At 52.6% G+C, this 22,458-nt stretch overlaps 1 protein-coding gene across 4 annotated transcripts in view; it reads right to left on the reverse strand.

Moving 5' to 3' along the window:
* Positions 1 to 22,458, reverse strand: part of KIF2A (kinesin family member 2A) — an 80,412-nt gene that overhangs the window by 8,604 nt on the left and 49,350 nt on the right. The window contains exons 5-18 of one of the 4 annotated variants that reach the window (XM_038765966.1): positions 21,573 to 21,638; positions 20,262 to 20,362; positions 17,926 to 18,021; positions 17,188 to 17,242; positions 16,240 to 16,402; positions 14,427 to 14,517; positions 14,255 to 14,318; positions 12,631 to 12,722; positions 12,291 to 12,433; positions 10,565 to 10,769; positions 6,693 to 6,803; positions 4,749 to 4,816; positions 2,875 to 2,988; positions 1,689 to 1,839 (exon numbers count right to left, since the gene is read on the reverse strand). In XM_038765966.1, the coding sequence (XP_038621894.1) occupies positions 1,689 to 1,839; positions 2,875 to 2,988; positions 4,749 to 4,816; positions 6,693 to 6,803; positions 10,565 to 10,769; positions 12,291 to 12,433; positions 12,631 to 12,722; positions 14,255 to 14,318; positions 14,427 to 14,517; positions 16,240 to 16,402; positions 17,188 to 17,242; positions 17,926 to 18,021; positions 20,262 to 20,362; positions 21,573 to 21,638 (1,520 nt within the window). Of the gene's footprint in view, positions 1 to 1,688; positions 1,840 to 2,874; positions 2,989 to 4,748; positions 4,817 to 6,692; positions 6,804 to 10,564; positions 10,770 to 12,290; positions 12,434 to 12,630; positions 12,723 to 14,254; positions 14,319 to 14,426; positions 14,518 to 16,239; positions 16,403 to 17,187; positions 17,243 to 17,925; positions 18,022 to 20,261; positions 20,363 to 21,515; positions 21,639 to 22,458 lie in introns of all 4 variants that reach the window. The other 3 variants (XM_038765965.1, XM_038765968.1, XM_038765967.1) reach the window with 3 other exon arrangements.

Below are 22,458 nucleotides of genomic sequence, written 5' to 3' on the forward strand. Positions count from 1 at the left end.
CACGTACTATGGAAATCGGGTGGAACAGTTCCGGCCCCGCATGGGGCTCATGGTCTTAATCCCCATTTTACAGATGAGGTAACTGAGGCACAGAGAAGTCAAGTGACTTGCCCCAGGCCACACGGCAGACAAGTGGCAGAGCTGGAATTCCCAGGCCCGTTCTCTAACCACTATCAATCAATCAATCGTATTTATTGAGCGCTTACTGTGTGCAGAGCACTGTACTAAGCGATTGGGAAGTCCAAGTTGGCAACATATAGAGACAGTCCCTACCCAACAGTGGGCTCCCAGTCTAAAAGGGGGAGGCGGAGAACAAAACCAAACATACTAACAAATAAATAGGAAAGGAAGGGTTTGCTCTCGGAGTCCTAACTCAAACCCACGGGGACAGGCATAGACTAGTAGCTTATTTCCCGTCAGAAGGTCCCAATAGCTTGATCCCGCTGCAGCAGGACTCCCTCCCCGTCCCTGCGAGCAGCTGCCGCAGCCACCTCTCTGGTAGCAGCATCGGAGACTCTCATTTTCGGTTGTGACGCCTCATTCGGCTTCCGCTCTTCTAGTCTAAACCAAGACTCAGCGCTTGCCTCCTGCCAGGCTTTCAAAGTATGATCTCCTTTCGGCTCCCCATATTTCTATTTCTATTAAACCCCAGCCAACAGCAGGACCGGGGCTCCTGATCAGATCAAGGAGTGGCTTCATCTTGCATTATAATAATAACAATAATGATGGCATTTATTATGCGCTTACTGTGTGCAAAGCACTGTTTTCAGCTACTTCTTTCAGAAGACCAGAGAACAATCAATCAATCATATTTATTGAGTGCTTACTGTACTAAGCACTGTACTCTGTACTAAGAACAAAGGCAAGATGTATTGGGAAGCGCTTGCCTTGGTAACCAGGCCCACACAGAGGTAATCAGGAAGGCTGAGCTGAAAGGTGCAGGGGCAAATGCAGGACCTTGACCCATGTGCTTCCACAATCCCCCCTTTTGTGCTTTTAGCACAACAAACAAGGCACAGTCAAAAGAGCCATGGCTCCGGGACTCATACTACTCCATAAACCACACACCCGGCTGGCTTCTGCTCACCAGCTGGCATCCCCAACCACCCCTCAGCCAAACCCCGCTCCTGAACCTAGAGCTGCGTACGGGTCCAGGACTAAGGGGGCCCACTTCTTCTAAATAAGCAGGAAGGGGGACGGGGTGACGATAGGGTGACAGTGGAGAGGCGATGACAACGCAGAAGACTTCTCACCAGCCTCCTTCCCACCTCAGGGAAGCTCACCTCTAGACTGGAGGCTCACTGTGGGCGGGGCATGCCTCTGTTAAACTGCTGTATGTATTCTCCCAAACGCTTAGTGCAGTGCTCTGCACGCAATAAGCGCTCAATAAATACGACTGACAGACCTTAGGACAGAAAAGGCCGAGCATTTACAAACTCGGTTGTCTCCACCACGGACAGAAGAAAGGTAGCAAGAGGCTGGCAAGGGGCAGCAGACAGAAACCAAGCCCCCTCCTCACTATGCCCTGCCCCATCATCCCGCTAAACCAAGCTACTGGGAAGAACCACTGGCAACAGACTCGTCTCCTGAAACACCCTCCTCGGCTGTGGGAGCAGCCACCTGCCAATCCAACGGTAGCAGGTTAAAGTAGCCCACCCCGGCGCCCGCAGGCCCGCGACTCGACTCACGTTCTGCTCACACAGGAGTTTGAGGTCGTCTCTCTGGGGGGAGCTCCCCACGCCCCACTGAGACTCCAAGTCGTCAATCTGATTGGGCGAGTGGTGCAGAACCGGCCGCACGTCCCCAGCCGCCGTCGGGTCCACGGTCAGTTCTTTCACTCTACGAGGCAAACGGGCCGGTCTTACCGTCGGCCGGGAAGGGCCGGCAAACCGGCAAGACGCGATCCGAGCGCTGTCGGACGCCAAGGGGAGTCAGTTTCCCAAAGGGAAAGGGCGATGTCACCTCCTCCCGCTCGGGCTTCGGGGGCCTGGGGGAACGGCACGGGATGCGGCTGCCCTGTCAGGAAAAACCCAGACTCCCCTTAAGCCACCTGAACCGCAAGTGAATACTGAGCCGGAGATAACATCGTCTCCCCTACTTCTGCTCCCCTCAATGAAGTGATCATCAAAGAGCAAATGGATTTTCCACTGGGAGAAAACTGGACTGGCTAAAATGAATCTGGGTGGGACACCCGTCATTTGCAGGTCGGATACCCACTGTATCGACTAATTTGGCCTAACAATTATAACAGGTAGTTGGGACTTTTGATAAGGAAAAACGTGCATTTAAGCAACAGGATGATGACATTTTGCCAGTGAGTGGACACAAGCGGGAACTGCAAAAAAAAAAAAAAAGTTAGGAAATCTTTTTTACGGTTTTATCTTGAAAATATCCCCTTTGTGAGCCTGTCAGAGGACAAAGACCACTGGCATTTTTGTTGCCAAGAGTAAAGTTATACCATCGTGAGGAGCAATCGGGCTTCCACACCTGAAGAACATTTGTGCACAATAACAGCGGATGGCTATCCGTCTTCACTTGGCCTCTAGCTGCAAGATGAGCCGGACCCAGCCTAGTTAACGGAGGTGACATCACCATTTCCCAAACGGGATGGATGGAGGGAGGGGGTTGGGGACCGCATGGGAGGGGAGACAGACGGATGGAGGGATCGAGCAAGCCAGACTCTGTAGCCAGGGGTTAAGGAAATGAACGAGCATCACATTCTGGGAGAAGAGGCCCATGCGGCACCATGGCCTCTGCTGCGGGGGTAGGGAAGGGACAGGGAAGGGGCGGGGGGAGTCAATGAGTGGGTTTGAGATGATGCAGTCCAACGAACAAACAGAAAGGGGCATTTGAACAGAGAGAACGAAGGAGGACCTGGCCATCGAAGGAGGAAAGTCGTCACACTCATAGGAGGGAGAGAGGTCGGAGCGGCTGCCGCCCCCCTGGGAGAAGGGAATGTCGGAGGGACTAATTCCAAACTCCTTTACTCTGCAGCACCGAGACGGCAGCAAATTGAAAGAAAATGCTCTTGTAAAAGCAGTACTGCAAACAGCATTCACCACGGCGAGGATTTTATACAGAGAATGTAGGAAACCTGAGACTGTCCGTTTCAATTCCTCAATGCTGCCCAGCCCGAGAGAGGGGAGGGGAAGGAGGAGGAGCAGCGCAGGAGGAGCGGCACCGCCCCAGGCCATTTGCTCCGGGCGAGCCGTCCACTCCGGACCGTCTCCAGAGAGCCAATCTGCCACTCGGCCGCTCGATCCATCGCCCCTCTTGGGCTGGGCAGACCCGACCGGGGCCGCGAGGAGAACAGACCAGGAGGCTGCACAACACTTTAGCCTAGCCAAAACAGCTGGGGTACATGATACCCACTGCCAAATCCACAAGCCTGTACAACCCAAATACTTGCAATTCTGAAGATTAACCAAGCTCGTCTATCAATCCCCTGCCCCGGGGCCCCACCTCCACCAGGATGGGTAATAATAATAATGGTACTGGTTAAGCACATCTTATGTGCTTAGAACAGTCTTGGCATATAGTCAGTGCTTACCAAATTCCATTATTACTATTATTATTATTATGTGACAGGCACCGTTCTAAGCGCTGGGGTAGATACATGGTAATCAGGTTGGACACAGTCCCTGTCCCACATGGGTTTACAGTCTTAATCCTCATTTTCCAGATGAAGTAAATGAGGCCCAGAGAAGTGAGGCGACTTGCCCAAGGTCACACAGCAGACAAGTGGCAGAGCGGGGATTAGAACTCACGTCCTCTGACTCCCAAGCCTGTGCTCTTGGCTCTAGGCCATGCTATTTTATTTTGTTAGTATGTTTGGTTTTGTTCTCTGTCTCCCCCTTCCAGACTGTGAGCCCACTGCTGGGTAGGGACTGTCTATGTTACCAACTTGTACTTCCCAAGCGCTTAATACAGTGCTCTGCACACAGTAAGCGCTCCATAAATACGATTGATGATGATGATGCTACTTCTCTGGGCAGTGAGAGTCTGAGGGTGACTCCCCGGGTGCTTCTAACTCCCTGCGCCCCAACACCCCCGGCAGCTTCCTATCTGTGCCGTAGCGGAGCCGCCCTGCGAGCGCGGACAGTGGAAATGGAAGGAAGGAAGACCAAAGTCAGCCATCGTGGCCAGGGCTTGGGGAAAGGTTTAGGGCGGGGAGCAATCTGAAGCTCCTCCCAGTGCAGTAATCCCAGTATCATTTGGCACTGTCTGCCACTTGACCAGCAGTTTGGGGTCCAAACCCTCCCCGCCATCACCTCCCTGCCCTGGGGCCTACCACCCACCGGAGCTCAACACAGACTATGCCCAAGGGACGGTACTGCTGAAGATGCTTCTGTGTTTGTCTCAACGCAGACCTTGGTGGCTGGTGACGCTACACACCGAGACCTCGGACCCGAGGGTCCAGGGGGCCCGATGCTCAGTTTCGACGAGGGGCTTTGGTAGCCTGGACTGTCACCGACCTCCCCCTTCACAATTCAGGTGAGGGAAGCGGGAGCTGAAGTTTGAGGAGGCTTGGACGGACCCCTCCAAACCCCGGCCCGACCTGGGATCCACAACCTGGCTTGCATCCCCACTCCAGGCCGGGCACTTCACCGCAAGGTGAAAGTGGTTTTTAGAAACCTAGAAACGGGGGCCCGTCAACCCTGAGGAGGAAAAGCAAGGGGATGCACGGCAAACTCCTCAATGGACCGGTCCCGCCCCAAGCCTCAAAATGAAAAAGCCCCGTGCAGTACCTATTTGCGTATCTTAGGGTATTTAGAGTATTTTCACATGATGCCATTCCAGGAGAGATGGTAGCGATCTGGAGGAAAACAGAGCGGGAGAATCAGGAAAGCCAGGCCTGCCTGCCGCAAGCCTAATGACAAGTGAGTAATGGCAGATGTGGTTAAAATGTGGAGAGCGATGAATCAAGTCCAGTGAATCAAGGGCCTACCCACCCCAAGACATCCCCCACTTCCACACTCAGTGCTGTCACAGGGCTTCCTATTTTCCCGTTCTGGGGATATGAACCTGAAAAAGCCCTGGCAAGCGGCTAATTTAAGGAGGAGGTGGCCACGAGGCCAGTTTGAGATGAACTGAATGGATCAATCGATCATATTTATTGAGCGCTTACTGTGTGCAGGGCACCTTGGTGTCATCCTCGACTCCGCTCTCTCATTCACCCCTCACATCCAAGCCGTCACCAAAACCTGCCGGTCTCAGCTCCGCAACATTGCCAAGATCCACCCTTTCCTCTCCATCCATACCGCTACCCTGCTCACTTTTATTTAATTAATTAATTTATTTAATTTATTTATTCTATTTATTTTGTTAGTATGTTTGGTTTTGTTCTCTGTCTCCCCCTTTTAGACTGTGAGCCCACTGTTGGGTAGGGACTGTCTCTATATGTTGCCAATTTGTACTTCCCAAGCGCTTAGTACAGTGCTCTGCACATAGTAAGCGCTCAGTAAATACGATTGATTGACTGTACAAAGGGCTTGGGAGAGGACAACACAATAACTTAACAGACCCATACCCTGCCCACAATAAGCTTATGGTCTAGAGGATGAGCTTAACTGAACTGCCACGTTACTAGCCACTCAGTTATTTCCGAGGAGGGCGATCAGATAATCAACGGATGGTATTTATCGGGCGCTTACTGGGTGCCCAGAAGCGCACTGGGCTAAGCACTTAGGAGCATAGAGCAGAGTAAGCAGCCACGATCCCTGCCCTCCTGGAGCCTCAATATCCCTGCTGTTGGACGGCTGGCGATTTGAGATCCCGATCTGCTCCAGTAGCACGGGCCCAACAAGGCCTCTGAGAAGAGCGGGGGCTAGGTGACCAGAGGAAGGCAACCAGGCAAGAGCCTTGCTGCTTCAGAGGGTGACGGGAGGGCCGGGTCGGAGGGGACACCAGCTGCCTGTGCGGAGCTCACAGCCCAGTCCATGCACTGCTCCTTCCCAAGGAGTCTCTGCAATTTTCAGTCAAAACGACAGCGTGCTTCTCAGCGCTACCTGACTCTGAACCCGAGTCGTTCCAGCCTCTCCTCTGTCGGCTTTCTTCTCCTTTCCTCTTCCCTCCCGCTCCTGCTCCATCCCAGCACAAACTCCCTGCTCCTCCAAAGCATAGTCTGCACTCAACTGTCAGGCCGCCAGTTTGCTGGTGCTGCCTTGCCTTCTGCGGTGCTTCTCACTCTCTGTTCAAGCGCTTAGTACAGTGCTCTGCACATAGTAAGCGCTCAATAAATACGATTGATGATGAGTCTGCCAAACCGCCTGGAGGCCCGCCTACAAACGGCTCCTCTGGAAGGCCTCCCCGACTAAGGCTCACGTCCTAAGCGGGTCACCCCAGCCCCAGCCACCCCGCGGCCCTTCACTCGTTGACGTCTCTGACTTCTGCCATTACCGGCGTTAGGTCTGTTTTCTTTCTTGTTCTCCTGTAGATCTTCCCTACATCTGTGCCTGCCCCTCTCCCCTGTTAGACAGTACGCTTCTGGAGGCCTTGAACCCTGCCTGCTTCTGCTCTCTATCGTCGGGTCCCTGAGAATCCAGTCGACCCGCGGTCTACCCCAGCAGGCACTTGGTAAATCTGGGCGAAAACGGCGATGCTGTCCACAGAAAGGACGGATCGGGTCTGACCGGTCCGCGCCTAGCGAGGCAGCCACCCCGATGTGAGCGACCCCCAAACCGACCACTTACCATGCACGTGCGGGAGTTTTCACCTATGAAGGAATCTCGTAGCACCTGAGTGAGCTTACTCGCTCTGAAGGGAGTGTGAGGTTTGTTTCGACCCAAGGCTCTGATGCACTCCTGAAAACCAAGAAGTCAAGTCACATTAGGGGCTTCTGCTCGAGAGAGGGCAAAAACTTCGGACAAGGCCTCGGCCGAGCGGGGAACGGTCACCGGGGGCGAGGACAGGTCCCGGCCCCTTTGTGCTGACGGCCAAATCCCACCGGGAGAGCTCAACTGCAGTCGCGGAAGCAGATGACGGCACCGAACAGCGGAGCCAAGGCCTCAGGCGGACGATGGACACAACGCCCCGCTGTCAGGCCAGAGAGGACCTGGCTTGCTCTGCTAGCCCTGGCCACTCTACCAGACCTTGAATCGCTGGTCTCAAGGCAATCAGGAACCCTCAGATACCGGCAATCTCTAAGCCTGGGAGTTTGGGGCTAAGTCCTCACCCTTGGACTTTCTGGGGCTGCCTGCCAACCTATGCATCAAGCAAAAACTCTTCACTCTCGGCTTCAAGGCTGTCCATCAGCTCGGCCCCTCCTACCTCACCTCCCTTCTCTCCTTCTCCAGCCCAGCCTGCACCCTCCACTCCTCTGCCGCTAATCTCCTTACCGTGCCTCGTTCTTGCCTGTCCCGCCGTCGATCCCCGGCCCACATCCTCCCCCTTGCCTGGAATGCCCTCCCTCCACACATCCGCCAAACTAGCTCTCTTCCTCCCTTCAAAGCCCTACTGAGAGCTCACCTCCTCCAAGAGGCCTTCCCACACTGAGCCCCTTTTTCCTCCCCACCCCCCCGGGCCGTACCACCTTCCCCTCCCCACAGCACCTGTATATGTTTGTACGGATTTATTACTCTATTTATTTTACTTGTACATATTTACTATTCTATTTATTTTATTAACGGTGTATATAGCTACAATTCTATTTATTCTGACGGTATTGACACCTGTCTACTTGTTTGGTTTTGTTGTTTGTCTCCCCCTTCTAGACTGTGAGCCTGTTATTGGGTACGGACCGTCTCTATATGTTGCCAACATGTAGTTCCCAAGTGCTTAGTACAGTGCTCTGCACACAGTAAGCGCTCAATAAATACGACTGAATGAATGATAAGTGAATATTTGCCCATCTGCCCCACTGTGGAAGCCGAAGCCACCGCTGCCATGTTCCCGGAGGCACACCCGCTTCTGGCCCGCGGGGGAGAGAGAGCCGGCTGTGGCCGGGGTGGGGGTGGGGGTCTTTGCAAGAGGTTTCTGTCCCATTCCCATCAGTACTGTGTGCCAAAGGGCCAAGGAGTGTCCACCCAGAGTTCTGCCCTGCATCTCCGTGCCAAGCCCCGACACACTTAGAGGCTCTATCTACCTCAACTCCCTGAGGCTGCCGTTGGCTGGCCTGCACCAGGAGTCCCACCCAGCATCTAGAGAAGTTACCCGGGGCCTCTTGGGGTCTCCAGACCACAGGTCAGCCACCTCATGGCAGAAACCAAGCTTCCTCGGGCACCAGACTGACTCCGTGCCGGACTGCAGGCACCGTCCAGTGCCTTCTGCGGGCTTCGCTCTCTCTGGCAAGAGTTCCATCGTTACACTTCCCCCTCAGAGACCGTGACTGCCAATGACTGAGACTAGGATTAGGCTTGGGTTGCCTAACTGTCTGCAGAGACCCAAGGGGAAAAGCGCAGTTCATAAACATAGGGCCACGGTATTACCGTACCTGACTCTGTCCTCTAATCTCCTCACCGTGCCTCGTTCTCGCCTGTCCCGCCATCGATCCCCGGCCCACGTCCTCCCCCGGGCCTGGAATGCCCCCAATCCCTCTGCCCATCCGCCAAGCTAGCTCTCTTCCTCCCTTCAAGGCCCTACTGAGAGCTCACCTCCTCCAGGAGGCCTTCCCAGACTGAGCCCCTTCCTTCCTCTCCCCCTCGTCCCCCTCTCCATCACCCCATCTTACCTCCTTCCCTTCCCCACAGCACCTGTACATATGTACATAGGTTTGTACATATTTATTACTCTATTTATTTATTCATTTTACCTGTACATATCTATTCTATTTTATTTTGTTAGTACGTTTGGTTTTGTCTCCCCATTTTAGACTGTGAGCCCACTGTTGGGTAGGGACTGTCTCTATATGGTGCCAATTTGTACTTCCCAAGCGCTTAGTACAGTGCTCTGCACACAGTAAGCGCTCAATAAATACGATTGATGATGATGATGATGATGATGAGTGTGGCAACTGGGCACTTGCGAGGAACCATGTGCTGCCTGCCCTCTTAGACAGCCACCCTCCAGGTCAGGGTTGGACCAGTCGACACCCTGACTCTCCCCAAGGGATCCAGCCAGTACGGACCATCCAACACCCCTGATCTCCCTTCTGGTAACCCCATTGTGAACCACTCACACAAGGGTTTACCCAAATCCCTTTCGAACCTATCGCTAAGTTTCTGTCCCTCCTGGCCCCATTCCCCATCTTCCCGTGGGAACCAATTCCACACACATAACTTACTTGTACGTCAAAGTGTGCCTTCCGATGTTCTGAACCCGCTACCCTGAGGCTTCAATGGACCCTCCACATTCTGCTTTTGGGGGACTGGGGAAGAAGAACAAATCTGTGCTCTCCTCCTGGACCTTTTTTAAATGGCATTTAATAATACTTATGGTATTTGTTGAGCACCTACTATGAGTCAGATACTGTTCTAAACACTGTGAAAGAGACGAGCTAACCAGGCTGGACACAGTCCACATATCCCATGTAAGGCTCCCAGTCTTAATCCCTATTTTACGATGAGGGAATTGAGGCCCAGAGAAGTTAAGTGAGTCCCCGCATGGCCAGGGCGCGGCCTGGAGACCACTAGACTGTAAGCCCACTGTTGGGTAGGGACTGTCTCTATGTGTTGCCAATTTGTACTTCCAAAGCGCTTAGTACAGTGCTCTGCACACAGTAAGCGCTCAATAAATACGATTGATTGATTGATTGGAATGCCCTCCCTCTGCCCATCAGCCAAGCTAGCTCTCTTCCTCCCTTCAGGGCCCTACTGGGAGCTCACCTCCTCCAGGAGGCCTTCCCACCCTGAGCCCCTTCCTTCCTCTCCATCCCCCCATCTTACCTCCTTCCATTCCCCACAGCACCTGTACATATGTATAGATGTTTGTACATATTTATTACTCTATTTATTGATTGATTTATTTTACTTGTACATATCTATTCTATTTATATTGTTTTGTTAGTATGTTTGGTTTTGTTCTCTGTTTCCCCCTTTTAGACTGTGAGCCCACTGTTGGGTAGGGACTGTCTCTATGTGTTGCCAGCTTGTACTTCCCAAGCGCTTAGTACAGTGCTCTGCACACAGTAAGCGCTCAATAAATACAATTGATTGATTGATTGATTAAGTGAGCTGCCCGAGGTCACGCAGCAGACAAGCAGTGGAGCTGGGATTAGAACCCAGGTCCTTCTGAATCCCGTCCCGGCGCGCTTTCTACTCGGCAAGCTGCTTCTCACGTACGCTTCGATCCCGGCTTTTCCCCACTCCCGATGCATTCAGTCTCTCTTTTCCAGGAAGCCACTTCCCGGCGGGGCACCGCAGGACGGCCCTGCCCTCCGCTACCCTTACTCTGGAGAGCCCTGCTCTGCCCTTCCTGACGTGTGGTGGCAGGCAGACCCGCCCACACCCACTGCTCCCAGCTCAGGAGCACCATGGTCACATCCAGACTGAGACCTCAGTTTACCTTCCCATTCCCGCCACCGACCTGGGGGTCAGGAGGCTCCGAGACGGTTCTCCCGGGATGTCGCTAGGAGCTCGGGCCCGCTGCCGGGCCGGGCCAAGGACAGGGAGGCCTCCCCTTCTCTCACCTTGAGTGCTAAGAGGCTCTTGTTGATTTCGGCACCTTCGAGCCGCGTTTGCCTGTCTGCACTGGACGTGTCGGCTCCCCTCTCGTTCCCAGCCAAGTCGATGAGGGAAAACTTGCCGTGCAGCTTTCCTTTCCGTCGGAGGATGATCTGGAACACCGCATGGCTCCGAGACGAGTGCGCGTTGGCAGAGGTCTGCCCAGACGTCCTAAAACGGGAGGGGTAACCCCAGCGTCCGTCACAACAGACCACACCATCCCAGGCGCGGTCCCAGCAGCATTCCCACCCCTCCAAGGAGCTGACAATCTGATGGGGACAGCGGGCAGAGAAGGGACCATTAAGCCCCAGAGAAAAGCTAGAAACGGGGACAACGAAAAGTGGAAAATGCGCAAACATGTGGGCAGGGAATATGTCTGTTGTTATATTGTATTCTCCCAAGCGCTTAGTACAGTGCTTTGGTCACAGAAAGCACTCAAAAAATACGATTGAACGAATGAATTTATCGGCAGGCAGGTGTCCAGCAAGGTATTGCTCCAGGGAAGGTCTTCGGGACCAAGTGGCTCTCCGGGGGGAGGTGGTTTGGTACGGCGGAGTGGGGAAGGCCTTCCGGACCAGTCTGTTCAGCAAGCGCTTGATAACCCCCAATGACAATGACAGCTGGAGGCAGGACAGGGTCATGGGCAACGCACACGGGAGCCGGCTGAATGAATGAGCCAGGGCTTGGCCGGAGAGGGTGGGCCTGTCAGGGGAGTCAGCTGAGGGCCAGGAGCTGAAGAGGAAGCTGCTGGAGACTTCACCCTCAAGTTTGCCGAGCAATGCTTTCGTCTCCCTCCTTGGACTTACTCCTATTTCAGAATTTGCCCATTTCACTCGAGTCAGAAAGGAAGAAAAAAAACCCAAGCAGGAAATGGGATGGCTTTCTCACTCAGAAATGGAAGTTTTTCCTGCAATCCCTACCTCAGGCTCTCTGAGCAGTGTTTAAATTAGTCTTTCCCTGGTACTCTCTCACGACCTTGATTTTAACCGAAAGAGAGATCTTTTCAAAAGCTGCTTGAGTTCCTGACCGCTGTACGACACTACAGAGTCAGGTAAGCAATCGCCACTTGGAACGGGTTCAGAAAGCTGGAGGCACGATATCAACACCAAGAAAGCCACACAGAGAACACCTCCATAGTAACCTGGTTGACTGGGGAGAAAGGGGAGCAGGGTCCGGGCAGCGTGAATTAGCATCTTCTTCCCCTGCCACCCAGCGCCCCGTTGCCTTTCTTGGTGCCTCGAGAACTTTCTTTCGACAACGTGCACCTGTCGGGCGCGACACGATCATCATCAATCATATTTATTGAGCACTTACTGTGTGCAGAGCACTGTACTAAGTGCTTGGGAAGTACAAACTGGCAACATATAGAGACAGCCCCTACCCAACAGTGGGCTCACAGTCTAAAAGATATGGAGTTGCAGGATGGTACAGTGCTCTGCACACAGTAAGCGCTCAATAAATAGGACTGAATGAACGAAATGGCCACCAAAGCATGGTGAGGGTCCAGGTGTGGGGACTAAACTGTGAGATTCTTAACATGTTCTGGGAGAGCTGGGTTTTTCCCCCAACGACCCAGCCCTAAAAGCCCAAGAAAGCAAACCCTTCGGCTGAATCTGGGCTGCCACAGTTCAGACCGGCCCCTGAGAAGGCGCCCGGTGGCCCCGACTTGGCTCACGAGGAGGAAGGAGATACCTGCAGCTGTTGCCTATCTCAATGAGCTTCAGAACATCTTCAACGCATCTGACCTCCCGCTCCTGCAAGCCCACCACCTGGACTTGCTGCTTGCCATCCTCCAGCACTCGCAGTTTGGTCTTCCTGTTTAGCAAGTCAAACACCTGAGACAGAGCAGATCGCACCGACTTAGCAACCGAGCTGCCAGCGAGAAGGCGGCAGAAAAGGGAGAGGGAATCGAAGGCGGCGGGTGTGAGCTGGCTCGGTCGCAAAGGGACCGACGGGTCTAAGAGGCAGCTCGCGTCTTCCATTCCAACGTCCGCGAGGCGGTTCTCGGATAACTACCCAAGTCTGCCCTTACCTTACCGCTATAAATTTCAAAAAATGTCGCATAAACTTGAAGTTCCAGCTTCTTGTAGTTTGGCTTCTTTAACATTAGAAAGACATCACGAGCTGTGAACCAAATTTCAAACGGATAAAGTCAATATTCATTCTTTAACCTGCAGAAACCTCCCGAAGGTGAAGGTGGCCGGCATGTGCCTCTCCTTATGTACGCTTGGCCATCCTCCCAAACAGAGACCATCCAACCCTCTCTCTCCCCCTCCCAGAACTCGGCACTGGTCACGGCACCCGTAGTGAGGTGGACTCGGCCAGCCCGGAGGGGAGCGAGTAGGCCTGCTCGCCACTCCCCCTGGAAGGGAGGTCCCAGCCTTTGCACAAGAGGCATGTGTTGCTGCTGCCCGGATTGTCTTTGTCCAGAAACGCTCTGGGCATGTTACTCCCCTCCTCAAAAATCTCCAGTGGCTACCAATCAATCTGCGCATCAGGCAGAAACTCCTCACCCTGGGCTTCAAGGCTGTCCATCCCCTCGCCCCCTCCTACCTCACCTCCCTTCTCTCCTTCTCCAGCCCACTCCACACCCTCCACTCCTCCGCCGCTAATCTCCTCACCGTACCTCGTTCTCGCCTGTCCCGCCATCGACCCCCGGCCCACGTCATCCCACGGGCCTGGAATGCCCTCCCTCTGCCCATCCGCCAAAGTAGCTCTCTTCCTCCCTTCAAGGCCCTACTGAGAACTCACCTCCTCCAGGAGGCCTTCCCAGACTGAGCCCCTTCCTTCCTCTCCCCCTTGTCCCCCTCTCCATCCCCCCATCTTACCTCCTTCCCTTCCCCACAGCATCTGTATATATGTATATGTTTGTACATATTTACTACTCTATTTACTTTACTTGTACATATCTATTCTATTTTATTTTGTTAGTATGTTTGGTTTTGTTCTCTGTCTCCCCCTTTTAGACTGTGAGCCCACTGTTGGGTAGGGACTGTCTCTACATGTTGCCAACTTGTACTTCCCAAGCGCTTAGTACAGTGCTCTGCACACAGTAAGCGCTCAATAAACACGATTGATTGATTGATTGATTTCCCACAACCCACTCTCGAGGTGGCAGTGGTGGCAGCAGCAGCAGAGGGTACAGCCAAGCCGCCACCCACACCCCGCCATCCGTTCCTGTCTGGGCTCAACACAGAGCGCGACAGCAGCAGAAAAACTCAAAACCACTCAACCGCTCCACTGTTGTCCCCACTACCACCACACCTTGCTTTTCGTGAACCTTCTCAGCCGGCCTCTGCATCTCCCTCCCACCCCAAGTGACAAACATTTCCAAAACTTGCAAAGTGACAGGGTGGAAGTAGTAGTAGAAACGGTATTTCTTAAGGACTTTCTGCATGTGTAGCACTGTACCATGCGCTCATTATGGGCAGGAAACCTGTCTGCTAATTCTGTTGTACTGTACTCCCCCAATCACTTAGTAAGCCCTCAGTAAGTACCACTGATCGACTAAGCGAACACATGGGTGGAAATCAGATAAGCCGCAGAAGTGGCTAATGCACTGCGGTGTTCCCCTGGGCCTCTAAACCCCCAGCCGGAAAGCCCTCCGCCAAAACAGAAAAAGGCATCGAAAGGGGAGAGGGCCTCCGAGGAGTTACCTGCTAGGGCGTAAATTCCTTTAGAACAATCTTGGTTCTTGCCAGAAAAGTCGCCACCCATGGTCTACGTGAAAAAGAATGGAGAAGGTCGTGAAGATGTTGTTTGGAGAGGGTAAACTGTTCAAGCTTATACATTTGTTTTAGAGTAGCTTTACGCTGCAGTGCAACTTACATGGGTTTTTCCACTGCCTGTTTGCCCATAAGCAAAACAAGTGGCCATTCCCCTCTCAAATATAGTTTCCACCAGTGGCCTGGCTGTAAACCTTAAAAACAAAACACAGAGCTTTCAGACTGCCGCTTTCCACACCTGGGTCTTCAGGAAAACGAGCGTTAAATACAAAAAGGACAATTGATCCTCTTGGTCGAGACTATTTGAATGTCGGGTGCCTGCCGACGAGGACGACAAGACTCTCTCATCAGGTCCACCAGCCGGGCCTCGGTCTGCCACTTCAGGACCGTGAGCCCGCACGGAGTCCTTGACAGCAGGGCTAATGATAATCATGATACTGTTAAGCACTCACTTTGTGCCAAGCACTGTTCTAAGCACTAGGGCGGACACAAGCTAATCAGGTTGGACACAGTCTCTGTCCCACGTGCGGCTCACGCTCTTAATTCTCATTTTACAGATAAGGTAACTGAGGCTCAGAGAGGTGAAGTGACTTGCCGAAGGTCACACCGCAGACGTGGAAGAGCTGGGATTCGAACCCAGATCCTTCTAACTCCCAGGCCCAAGCTCTAGCCATTAAGCCACGCTGCTTCACAGAGCTAGGGCTTGCCCCATGTCATTGGCACTCCGGCGTCCGCCAGCTAGGGCAACAGGAGTACCAAGCAAACAGCTGGGCAGATAGGCAAGCAAGTGTGCATTGCCTGGGTGGTTTTCTAGACTGTGAGCCCACTGCTGGGTAGGAACTGTCTCTATATGTTGCCAATTTGTACTTCCCAAGCGCTTAGTACAGTGCTCTGCACACAGTAAGCGCTCAATAAATACGATTGATTGGTTTTGGTCTATGGTAGCCAGCTTCAGGCACAGCCGAGACAACAAGAACCCAGGCCTCCCACGCTCTCTGCCAGGCCACAAGCAGGGCTTAAAGTCGTATGAAACTAGATTGAGAGCTATCTGACAAAAGGAAAAACATGATCATTATTTTGGGGGGAACTCAGATATATTAAACTTGATCATGATTTTGGCCAAAGGGGTTGAGGGCCGGATCAAGGCCAGGAATGCCTTTAGAATTGTGAACCGGGCCATTTATGAAGCCCAGAAGCCCCATTTACGAGGTGGTAGAGACCAGAGGGCAGGGTCTCCGCCTTCGGTTCCCACTGCTTGAGTGAGCCTGCCGGCCCGGCTAACTCAGCTTCCCGAGACTTTGAACCTGACCCAAACCTTGCCAAAAAATGACAAGCATCAGTGTCCAGTCGGGATGGACTCTGCCCTAATTCCAATCGGCGGTTCACTGGGAAGACAGGAAGCCGGAGCGGTATCAGTGCCGTCGTCGGGGCCAGGGGACGGTTCTGGTGGGCCGGGGAAGCCCAGCGGGTCCCGGGCAAACCCAAGTGTGCTCTCTGCCCGGTCCCGGCCGGCCCAGAGGTCTCCGTTTTGCCTCGGCTTCTCCCTACCTCAGGCAGCTGTTGGAACAAAATGAGGTAAACAGTGGAAACGGCATTCTACAAACCCAAGGGACTATTTCTGGGACTCTTCCTTTGGCCACGGAAGCTTTCCTTCCACCGCATCCTTTCTGCTAATATCAAAGTTGGTCTGATTTTGCTGCCTTCTTCCCTTCTTTCCTCCTCCCTCGCTCCCACAGATCTCGTAAGCCAACAAAGGGCCGGGGAGCCAGATGAATGGGATTTGCGGAGGTTTGCACGGGAGGAGAAAAAAAAAAAAGAGACTGAAAATAGAGAGGGGTACGGTTCGGTGGGCGGTAGGAGAAAGGCCCAGATCTCTGGTTCCCCGAAATTCTTTGAGAGGAGCAGCTCACACATACCTGTACACCATTTCATTGGGAGCAGAATCATCGAAGGCGTAGTCAAAGCGAAAGGTTTGGTTTTCTAGGTACCGGGTCAAATCTACTTTTTGTTTGGGCTCATGTACCATCACGACATCTTTACTGGGAATTGTGATCACATCAAGGTCTTTCATTACCGTTTCTAGAACATAAATAGAATCATCCATCAAGGCTTGGCATGAGATTCTTGACCATAAGCCCCACAAGAGCAGGGAACATGTCTACCACCTCTGTTATACCATACTCGCCCAAGTGCTTAAAACAGTGCTCTCCGCACAGTAAGAGCTCAATGAACACAACTGATTGACTGACTGACTGATAAGACTGTTGCTGGACCGTAGCTCCCCCACAGCATGCCTGGCTCCAGGGGATGAACCAATTCAATCCTTAGGAAGGCAGAACGGAGACCAGCCCCTTCCCCAATTCTATGCTCCAACTGGGCCAATGCCCCCTGGGAGCTCAGAGCCCTTCCTTGGCTCTAACACATCTCCCTCAGGCCCCACTTTCCAACATGGGCACGGGAATTGGACTTCTGAGGCTATCCTGCCAGCTGCAGCCCCATTCCCCCAGGCCTCAGGCCCGCCCGGCCGGGGCAACAACCATCCCCGCTGGGATGCCCCTGCAAGGACTTGCCAATCCGGGGTAAAGTGCCCAGATGCCCCCTCGGCCCCTCCCCGGTTCAGAAACAGGGCAGCAACCTTCCCTGTCCAGAGCAGCCACAGACCCCAGGAACGGGGAGAAGCAAATGACCATTGGCGGGCAGGAGAATCGATGGGGTCACGAGAGTTGGTGGGATCAGCAACACGACGTCCGCCTCCCCTGGGCGCCTGACCCTCAAGAGCTTGCTCAATCCCGTGGTCCCAACTGATCTCGGATCAGATTCCTGCCCAGCCCAGCACCGACACCCGGGCCGCCGGCCTGCCGTACCTTTTTTGTTGAGCGGCCGTTTTCTTACGCAAACGCATATCCTGTGTTCGTCGATCTAGAAGAGAAAAAAAATCCAACTTTGAGACGTCTCTTTTTAGGACTTCATTTCGGCATTAAAGAAACTCCAAGATGTTTCCCTTACATTTGACCGGATCAGAGAGGCACAGACAAGATGCTCTGGCCCATCCCCAGCCCACACATTTAACAGGACAGTGGAGCAGGTTCCTGATCTCCCGCAAGTCGACTCCCGCAGCCCTATTCCCAGTAAGCCCTACAAATCCAATCTGAGAACTCTCAATGGTCCCGGAGGGGTTACACCGCACCACTGGCAATCGCCCCAAACTCTTCAGCTGACTTCAGGTGAAGAAGGGTCATGCAGGACAGGGGAAAGGCAGAGCTGGGGGACTTGGGGACTCATCTCTGCCTGCCCAAACTTGGCTGGTGAGGTCAGTGCCAGCCCAGCGCGACTCCAATGACTCCAGGGCCCCGACCGGACCGGCCTGGGCCCGGCTAATCAGCCCCAGCCACGGGAGGGGGATCCTTCAACGTCCCATACGTGGCGATCTCCCAGAGCCAGGGACTGAGCTGGAAAATCCAGGTTTTACCGCATGAGGCAACAGGAGAGTAACATTTGCTTCCGTAAAACAGACATACCTGCACCGAATCGAGGCTAAGGACTTCCGGTTCAATGAATAAAAACTCCTGGCCAAAATGGAGAAAAAAAGTGCAGATACTTACAGGATCTGCTGTGGTCAGGGGTCTGTAGTCCAAGCTTCCTCTAAAGTCTCTGATCATACACATAATTTCATAATTCGGGTTGGTGGCATCAACGTCCTACAGCAAGACGACAGTGGGCGGTCAGCAGGGCCCAAGATACTGGCAGGAAGGAAGGGGGTCAAAGCAACACTTCTGCTCTGATTTCAATCAATCAGTGGTGGTTCCCGAATATCTTGCAAAGCAGTGTGGCTCAATGGAAAGAGCACAGGCTTTGGAGTCAGAGGTCATGGGTTCAAATCCCGGCTCCGCCAATTGTCAGCCGTGTGACTTTGGGAAAGTCACTTAACTTCTCTGGGCCTAAGTTACCTCAACTGTAAAAATGGGGATTAAGACTGAGTCCCCCCGTGGGACAACCTGATCACCTTGTAACCTCCCCAGCGCTTAGAACAGTGCTTTGCACATAGTAAGCGCTTAATAAATGCCATCATTTTATTATTATTACGGAGCCCTTGGGAAGAGTTCAACTGAAGCAAGTTCCCTACTTCCTGACCTCAAGGAGCTCACAATCTCAAGTGGGAAAACTGAAGGGAGCCTGCAGGCAAGTCCCAAGATCTGGGAGAATCCCAGCTTTCTTCCTGGGTGGGACATGGGGGGGGATGAGCCATGGGTGGCTCCCAGGAACCATTCCCAGACCCTTCCAAAGAGCAGCTGGATCCTGCTTTCTCTGAAGGATGACCGCCCACCTTGCACAGTCATCTCCCCATCCCTTGCTCCTCCAGCCAGCTCCACCCCCCGGCTCCTCTCAGGGTGGGAAATGTCCTGGGCCTGAGAAAGTCATGAAGCAACGGGGAAACCATGGGGGTTCCAACCTTTGAGGGGGCCGATGCAGTGAACCCGGCAGTACAATCCGAGGCCTCGAAACCCTTCCGGCTCCACCCAGAACAAAGACTCTTTTCAGGAGGCCCCTTGCCAGCTGGGAGATGGCGAAGGAGGGCTCAGGCTGCTTGCCCAGGAATTGATCCAAGCCACTCTGGAACCCACTGCTGCGTCTGGTTGGCCCAACGGCTCAAGGGTACCAAATCAATCAATCAATCGTATGTATTGAGCACTTACTGTGTGCAGAGCACATACTAAGCGCTTGGGAAGTACAAGTTGGCAACATATAGAGACAGTCCCTACCCAACAGTGGGCTCACAGTCTAGAAGGACTGTGGGTCCCAAATCCGATTGGGTGGCACCTACTGGGTGAAGGAGGATCTATTGGGAACCTACCATGAGCAAGCCTCAAGGAAGGGGGATGAGGGGGTCTCCTAAACCTGTGGGGTCCTGTGATGAACAATTTTGTGAATGCCTGGTACCAATTTTTGGTGACTCTGGAGACTTCAATCCCATTCCCCCTCGGTTTTTGCCCTTCCAGGCTGACAAGTCCTAACCCCACTGGCCTCTCTCCTCCCCAACTCCAACATCAGATCCCCTTAGCAGTCTCCACCGTCCCTTCTTCCGCTCCAACCTGTCCTTCCTGAGGCGCAACCATGCATAGGCCTGGGCGCTTCGGCTTTAACGCCGGGGCCCCGATTCTGTCTGCTCTCCCTGTTCCGGTGATGGCCAGCATGCTGTCACCTTTCTGGCTAGAGTCACGCAGCGGCCCGGCGAGTCAAGGGAGCAGTCAACGAAGGCTCCACAGCCCCATTCCCAAGGAGAGACTGAAGTTCTCTCCTGGGTTCTGTTTCTCGAATGTAGTGAAACCCACAGGGTGGTGCCGGAGGGTCTATGACCCGCAAATCCCTCCCCATCCTCAGAGTGTCTGCACAGAGATCCCAGGAAGCAGAAATAGGACGTCTCCATGGGGGTCGGCTCGACAAAGGGACCAGGATCCGTCTGCAGGTGCAGCACGGCAGTTATCGGCCTCGCTCATCCCCCCAAAAAGGAACCCTCCACTCAGCCTGTTCCCTCCACCATTGAGTTTTGTTGGGAGGGCAGAGATGGGAGCAGCCAAAAAGGGTGGGAATTTTAGTGTCAGTGTGAAAAGATACTGTACTCTTCCAAGCGCTTAGTACAGTGCTCTGTATATAGTAAGTACTCAATAAATACCACTGATAATGACGATGAATCAACTTCATATGTTTGTCACTGCTTGACAAATTGAATTGAACAATGATTCTTTTGTTTTAGATTCTCCATGGTGGGTCAGGACAACTAAGGAGTTTTGAATATGGAATATTCATTAATCAGTTTACCTTTTTTTTTTTTTTGCACACAAGGCAGCTACCTAAGTTTGCTGACGTCCCCCGCTTCAGCCTCCCTCCCCTCACTCTGCCAGCGTCAAAGTGGTACCTAACACCAAATAAAAATACACACCTGGGCCCTTTTTTCTCTAAGCTCTTGCTGCTGCAACCTCCTTTTTTCACGTTTTTCTTGTAGCTTCTCGACCTCTTTCACACAATTGGATTTCCTACGTGCTGCAGAGAAAAACAAAGCCATGCGCGTTTGAATTAAAGGGATCCCTTCCTCAATGCATTGGTGGATCATGCACAGAGATCCCAGAGTGAGAACTGATACAAATGAAAAGAATAATGAGGTCATGAACGGGGCAGAGCACAGGCATCAAGAAGGAGCGCGGGCGGAATCAAGCATCCTGTCTAAACTCTAAGGGGCAAAGGAGACACCTTAGAAAGTCAAGGAAATCAGGAAGAAAGCACAAAGGGGCAGCAGGACAGTGCTTCCTGCCTCAAGCCACTGGCAGGAAGGAAAGCCAAGGAGGCCAGGAAGAGACAATGGGCAGCTTGTTAGGAGAGACGGACAGCGCGGAAGGGCTCTGGTGGGATGCTCTGGATCCTGCTAGGGAACTTGAATATCCAAACCCACAAATATCTAGCCTCCTGGGTATCTCCGGAGTTAGAAATCAGACCCGGGTACCGGGCGTATTCACAAGCCGGCCTGTTCTCTGGGCACGAATGTCAGGGCTGGATTGGCAGGCTCGGGAGGAAGAGAAATTAGCTTCGTTGGGAGCCGAGTTTCACCCCAGGCCTTCCGAGCGGGTTCTGCCACGTGGGCCGCTGGCAGCGACGGGGATCCCAGATAAGCACTGCCAAAACCCATCATCTCCTCGGCCTCTAGCCCCGGTGACACGCCACCTCCTCGTTCTGACTTAAAACTACAAAGGAGGAGTCTGCACTCGACCTCCCACCAAAACTGGTATATTTCAAGATGGGCCCCCCTTGACTGGCCGGGACTATCGCAGCTATCCGATTACTAGCTAAAAGCTACTACCAAAAAAAAATCGCTGAGGGATGGGAAAATGAATATGCAAACAAAGAGTCAGGAAAATGACCCAAATGGTATGATACATGTGATCTCTTGGTGTGAATTCCAAGGATGGGGTAGTCGGACGTAATTCGCCATTTGGATTGGCCTCGTTTTGCGCAAGTTCAAGAAGAACTAATTTAGGCCCCTTGGAGCCCGAGAATACAGAGTTAGGGTCACCATAGTGACCAGAAAATCTAGTTTTTTTTTGCCAGGTAAAGTGTAACCATCTTGGGATTTATCTGGTTGACCAAGAGTGAGAACATGTATGCCTAAAATGAACGAATCCTTGATACTCGGTTTACATACAAGGGGGTCCAAATTCCTTTTTTGCAGCTTGAACTGGAGATATATCTGAAACACTACCATTCTGTTGTGCAGAGGAAGACTGGTCAGGAAGTTGACTAGGCCGGGCACGGGCAGAACCAACCACTGTAAAAAACACACAGAGTATTAAAGCAAAGCACAAAAATGAACATTAAAATACGTTCCTCACAACTATCACGCTCTTCAAAAGATGGCAATTAACCGTGTTAAGAGCCATTTAATCATCTAACTTTACATTACACAAGCAGATTTCTGTTAGAAAAATGAGCTCTTCTGAAATCCCATCTCCTAACACTCATTTCTCCATCCCTTTCTCCCTTAACTTTGGAATCACCTAGATACCTGGGATCATAATACCCTCTGTAGAGGATATTTGGAAACAACTGGGCTGGAAATATTTCCTTTTCGCTTACTTGCTACAACATAAGCCCATGGAAGCTGAAATAACTAATGGTCTAATTTGTATCTAATTTAATCAGTCAATCATTCAACAACAGTTATTGGGGGCTTACTCTGAACGGGCAGAGCACTGCACTTGGGAGAGGACAACAGATTAAGTAAATATGATCCCTGCCCTCCAGGAGTTTACAATGTAGCAGGGGAGAAAGGCACAGAAATAAATTATGGGTGGAGGGAATTATCAGAGTTTAAAGATAAAGTACATGAGTGCTGTGGGAAGAGGGGCTGGGTTGAGTCCCTAATTGCATAAGGGGGCTCTTCGAGTGCAGAGAAAGTGCTGACGTAGCAGTTGGGTGGAGAAACAGAGTGGAAACCCTAAGCCCCTGTGCACTTACCTTTAGAAGCTGTTACTTCTACTTACGCATAATTCATTTCAGTGGCTGCCTCCCCTCATTAAACTGTAGCCCCTTGAGGGCAGGGATTGTGCCTATTAACTCTATTGTGCTCTCCCAAAGGCTTAATAAGG

Source organism: Tachyglossus aculeatus, chromosome 23 (genome assembly GCF_015852505.1).
Source record: "Tachyglossus aculeatus isolate mTacAcu1 chromosome 23, mTacAcu1.pri, whole genome shotgun sequence".
NCBI classification, from domain to species: domain Eukaryota; kingdom Metazoa; phylum Chordata; class Mammalia; order Monotremata; family Tachyglossidae; genus Tachyglossus; species Tachyglossus aculeatus.